The sequence below is a fragment of the Sphaeroforma arctica genome (assembly GCF_001186125.1).
Source record: "Sphaeroforma arctica JP610 unplaced genomic scaffold supercont1.99, whole genome shotgun sequence".
NCBI lineage: Eukaryota > Ichthyosporea > Ichthyophonida > Sphaeroforma > Sphaeroforma arctica.
Window position 1 is genome coordinate 9,462 of NW_014040459.1, and position 6,338 is coordinate 15,799.

General features: G+C 38.8%; 1 protein-coding gene across 1 annotated transcript in view; it reads left to right on the forward strand.

Moving 5' to 3' along the window:
* The first annotated feature begins 5,443 nt into the window (after nt 1-5,443).
* Nucleotides 5,444-6,338, forward strand: part of SARC_02257 (hypothetical protein) — a 12,116-nt gene continuing 11,221 nt past the window's right edge. Inside the window, exon 1 of the mRNA XM_014303995.1 lies at nt 5,444-5,931. Within this exon, the coding sequence (XP_014159470.1) occupies nt 5,834-5,931 (98 nt within the window). The 5' untranslated portion in view covers nt 5,444-5,833. The remainder of the gene's footprint in view (nt 5,932-6,338) is intronic.

Genomic DNA, 6,338 nt, shown 5'->3' on the forward strand with positions numbered 1-6,338 from the left:
GAAGCGTCAGTCTCTAGCTAGGACTCTGTTTAATAACATAAAGTCCAAGCACGAGGTCTTTCAAACCTTATTTTTAAAGGGATTAATGAAAGACAATCCTGAAGCGTATACACATATAATGCGACTATTTAATAAGTCAGGTGTATCTAACGCACATGAGCGCGATTATGACGCTCATGTAAAAACAGGACAGGAGTCTGAAAACACTCCAGACTTAGAGACCACGCAAGTGGATTCTCAACACCCTACCTTTATTCTGGAAGAGCAGAATGATGAAAACATTCTTGCTTGGCTGAAGCAACATCATAAGCTGAAGCACCAGAACGTAGTAGAAGCACTCAAAGATGCTAAACGACGTGGGATCGCGCACCCTAAGCTGGCAACTTTAGTTGACAGAGTATATCAGTCATGCACAGACTGTGATCTCAATCAGATCAAGCGCTATGGTTTCGCATCGCTTAAGAGCGTGACTGAAGATGTTCCATGGCGCAGGGTCATCATTGATGTAAATGACCTGCCCACGTCCGAGCACACAGGCGACCGTTACGTATGCCACTTCTTTGATGTGGCGTCACGGTTTAACTTGCTCTATCCATTAAAGGATAAGAATACGCAGACCGTGGCAGAATTATGTTGCCAAGTCTTTGCTGACCACGGGTGGCCGGGTATTATGTGCACTGATAACGGTAGTGAGTTCTGCGATGACGTTATGGAATCGCTAGTACTCGTATCAGGCATATGCCATAAGAGAGGTGTGCCATATAAGCCGCAAACGCAAGCCGCGAATGAAACGCACCATAGAAGACTTAAGTTCCTCTTGCGTACTGCATTAACGGATGAAAACACAGATGAACGAGTGTGCTGATCCGGTTACAGGAACTACACCCGCTCACTATTTTCGTGGCAGATATAGTGAGTTACAAATCTCTTTTAAAAAGGACGAACCCGATCACCATGGGTTACCATGGTTAGAGAAGGTCCAACGTATTTATAACGTTGTATATTCTTGCTTGCGAGAAACACGCAATATAGCCTTATTTAAAAGGTAAAAGCGTTGGAACACTACCAAGAAGATAGCAGAGTATCAGGTTGGTGACAAAGTTAACATCCGTCAACGTAATTCCGATGCTACTGTATTAACATCTAAATGGACAGGTCCATACATAATCTCTGTAGCAGACACTAAAAGCGGAACGTACGAGGTAAATAACCCAGATGGTTCTAGTGCGCTTAATATAGGCACAAGTCGTATTCCGACTACAGAGATTATACTCGCAAGAAGACATGACTCTAATGCCCCTCTTGATCGTTCTGAATTTAGAGACATTATATGGAGAACGGATAAGGGTGACTATACATACTATCGTACACGCTTTGTAGACGGTACAATAGCTGAGTTGACTTCAGATGCTTTCGATAACCAAGACTATTTAAAAGCCTTTAAGCGTAAACGCCTGCATAAGTCACAAGCTGAAAAAGATAGCATGTTTCCATCGTCTGAAGGAACGGAAGTCAAAACTTATCCGCCTACAGCATTTGTCCAGAGCCTTAATGCTCATCCTTCATATGTGGTTAAGACACTGAAGAGTAAGAAATGTTCAGTCGGCCACCGCGGACCTACTAGACCTAAGCCCAAAAATCACAGGTTAGCCGAGAGCACTTAACTTCTCCGCCTGAGAAACATTAACTATACTTTATGCTACTCAATGTTTTCGACCCGTTTTTCCTTTCTCGCTTTTTGACCCATAATCAGCTTAAGTAAGAAACTTGCTTCTCCTTGGTCTCAAAAATGGGTGGGGGCTGTGTAGTAGCCGGGCCTCCACATTAGACTCTACGTTATAAACGTACTCATAGGCAGTACGTAAACTATAAACGTACTCTTAATAGTGCGATGAACTTAAGTTTCCTAAATGCTTTTTAACGGTTTTATTAATTAATTCCTTTTCCATTTTACATATCAGATATTTGGACGAGGCCATTAAAAGGCCCCAGTAAAATACCAAACATAAAAGTTGGTCTAGTTCTATTAATAGAACTATATTTACTTTCCAACTTTATTTATATCTGAATACTTCGGTAGCGAGATGGCTCAACCGAATATAGGTTTCTAGGGACTATTAACGTTATTGATCCTCCGATCAGCCAACCAGATGTGCCAGTCTGATGAAGGCTAAGTCGGTAATTCTTGATAAGTGGCAAGTTATTGGTTAATGCAATAACTAAGGACATCAAGAGTATTTTTCATTTTTTTTCTTCTTCTAAAGATAGGATTTTATGAGTCTCTCGGATTCGCCCCAACGAAACATACCCTAGTTTCTAATAGAGCGACAACGAATCACTAAATATAATCCTTTCGGCGAAAACAGTACTGAGAGGATTATATATAGGCAATGTCTCAGCCTCACAATCCCTCAGAGTATTGCTGTTTTCACGAGGCATACCTAACTTTACCAAAAGACTCATTTCATTTGTTTACTTCGAATTTCACGATACTTAGACTTAACCTAAGCTTTTAATTACTCTAAAGTGTTAATATCGCCTTGATAGAACGAATCTTACACTTATGTCTATCTATAAATTAGACATGTGGTCATGAACAGTTAGTACTTCTAGTGAAAATTATTCAATAAAGAACAACTAGAGGTACGTCCTGTGTGATCGAGGATATTAAGGCTCTTACCAAGAGGCAGTCCGGATCATTCTTACACAAGCTACCACTGCTAAATCCTAACTGACTTAAATTGTATTTTAGTTTATATAACATAGTTTGAAACATACAAATATCCATCGAAGTTTACATTAACACTATTAGAATTGTTAACACTATTAACACTATTAGAATTGTTAACATTATTAACACTATTAGGGATAACACTATTTATTAGGGATAAATAGCGATTTTTATTAGAGCTAATTCTTTATTAGCAATTTATAGAATATCATAGCAAATTTTCTCTCTCTTTAGGTGTATCGCCCTCATCATCACGTCCAAGATCAAGACCATTTCTTAGTTCTCTATGATCCTTGTCGTTCAACGGTTGCTCCCGGTTACCATCTTCTCTATTATTGTCTTTCTCGTCTCTAGGTTCTGCATATATTGTGTAATATTTATTCTTTGACTTTGCTGAATGACGCGGGGGTACTCTGAATGGTGTATCAACATTGATAGTTGTTCCATTATCTTTTTTTTTGGTAAAGTAGCTGGTGTAGCCTGCTTACTAAATGTAGTAACAACTTCAAGTATGCTAGTTTTCACGACTCGAATATAAACGATTAACTGTTGCATGTGCTAATTAATAGACAATTCAACTATATTCATGCAATTGATAAAATAATATTATAATGTGATATATGTGATATATGTGGCATATATTGGTATGGCATTATGTGTTACCTGTTGTCCATGTGACACATGTTGGTATGGCAGTATGTGATGTATGCCCGTTAGGAATAATAACATCACGTGTAATTAATTTTAAAACAGTTGTGATGTTTATTGTCGGAGGTGTACGAGAATGGTAGGCATAATTGGCGGTGTGCGAGAATGGTAGGCATAATTGGCGGTGTACAAGAATGGTAGGCATAGTTGGCAGTGTACGAGAATGCTAGGCAAAACGGCGGTGCGCGAGAATGTTAGTTTTATCTTACTTTTAGGCATAGGGATAATATTATTTATTTCAAAAATGGCAAGTATGTATGATACAATGTATGAACATATAGTATGGCTCTCATAGTCGCTGTAGTGGTTCAGGAAAGATCGATGGGAAGAATTGGTCAGTAAATTTCCGTTTGAAGCTTGGGCCAAGTGGGTCGACAATGAAAGATTTGTGCTGAGTCAATTCGGGCCGGTGTTGACAAAACACTGTTGCTATCGAATGTTCCATATATTTTCTTGTTGACCTACTAAGTAGAGTACCCGCCTCTGTGGTACGGATCGGGTCTGCGCCGTGTAGTGCCGCGGAAAGGGTCAGTGAAGAGTACGAAATACCGAGAAGGACCAGGTTATCCGTCATATTCCGGTCGAGAAGCGAGGATGGGGGTAAGCCAATGCCGCACCAGACCACGGATGAATTCGGTATGTGTTGGCTGGCCTGGATCGGAAGTATCATATTCGGAACCAACAAGCGCGATGATTTGGTTTGAACCGATATTTGGAAGTAGTACTTCAACAGCGTGATTAGCCGGGGTATAGGGAACATCTGTTGATGTGTCAGGTACGGGTGAGGGTACGGTGGTTCTTCAACACGCTGGAGAAAAGATCCAAGGTGTTCGTGGAGGGTCCAGATACCGTGGAAGTCGTGGCACTCCTGTAATTGCTGAAGGAGGTCAGGGCCAATGGGCGGCTTTTAGGGTAGCGTTGTAAATGTTAGGAATAGTGGCGAAACCCTAAAACCCTAAAACCAAATATAAATGGAAAACAGTCATATAAACAGTAAAACATTGGGCCCTCCTACCGCCGTACCGGCAGTGCCACCTCTTGGCCTCATGAAAAGTTCCAGAATCCAGTCAGTCCAAGACTCCAGGTCTCCTGAGTCCTGACTCCTTGGCTCCAGATTGTCAGCAGGATATCTTCAAAATTTTAAAATACAGTTCGGTTTTTAGTCCACACTCCACTCTCATGAGTCTCATCACTCCACGAAATAAAACAGCTAACCGTTTTCCGTTAAAACGTTTACAAATCGAATAAATATACGTTTACGTTCTACATACTTTTATTCTTCATCGGTCCTTTGTAGGCATATAAGTGCACCTTTCGGGTCTAAAAATTTAGTTGTGTAACGATTAACCACACGAACCAGTCCTATAAAAAGAACTTAAAAATAGATAGGCCCTTCTGATCACATTTCAAAATTTAATAAACATGCGTTTACGTTCAACTTCTATTCTGTATCCCCATAACGTAATGAGATTAGGTCCACAATGCATTTGCTACCGCATTTTAACATACTGTTATTGATTGGTCATAGAATAGAATATTTTAGTTATTAGTGAATCGTTTTGACGGTTGCTCATATTGATATTTCGCGATTACTTTACTGAAAATTTTCGATTAGTTTTGACAAATTGCTTTTTTTGTGTGTTAAATTTTGAACTTTTTGATCTATGTTAAATTTTTAAAATAAAAATAGAATTATACTGGAAGCGATGAAGTGTTTACTGCTTTTACTTTCCAAATCAAACACACTATATATTTTTAGAAACAAAAGGTGATTTATTTCTGTAAAATTCAGTCCGGTATTATTGATGGTGAACCACTGACCACTCTGGAGTCTTAAATCTGAGAGTCCTAACTGACTGAGACAGTTTCGTTTTTTAAAACAAAATGTTTCCAAGAGGTATATGGAGCATAGCCTTCTAAAATGGAATATATGGAGTAAATAGTTCATATATAAACACATCGTAGCCGCTATTTTTAAAAATACATAAATATATGTATGTATAACTTTTTTGGTTTTTATATAAAAAACAGGAAATAAATCCAAAATAATCGGTCACACCTCGCAAGTACTGAAAGCGCTGTTTGACCCAGATTCCCATAGGAAGATACTCCAATAGATGCTTTCAATTGTAGAAGATGTCTATGCGTGTTGTAGTAGACGTTATTGCATGCAATTAGGAGGGAGGTGCTAAACAATTACTACCGTTACGTCGCGTCACACACATACATGTAGTGTATACTCAATCATCTTCTCTGTTAACGATAGAAAGTCTGTGATAGTGAGTTCATTAGCATATATTTTTACAAGCCTCTCCAATATATACAGTAACCTATCATACCATTATAAAGACCAGTTAAGGATATCTTCAAATACAGAGCTCGCTATTCTTAAATATGTTCCCACGGTTAGTGCTGTCTTTGACATGCCTGTCGTTGACTTACGCCGCTGAAATTGTCGTCAATGATAATTCTGTATTACAAACCGCTGTCGGGTAAGTGCACTGTACTCAGTCAGCACAAAACACTTTCTACGAGTTGCAGTTCTTACGTAGTAGTTTACTTTTATGTTGCCGTCTCGTTTCTCACAATCTTCTTTGTGGTCTATCAGTTTAGATTTGCGAAATTAGCAGTATACAACTTAATAGGATACGTTTTACACGCGCACTTTTCTTCAATTCGTATTTTTGTTCACACACGTCAAGCCCATGTAGCGCTTTTAGTTCTCAGTTTATATCTTGAAAGTCATATATATTTTCCTGGTGTGTATACACACATGTGCATCAAATGATAGGCAAATGCATCTGCTGATATTAAGGATCTACAAATGTACACACACTCACACGCACACACACGCATATATATATATATATATATATATGAATACATATATATATATATA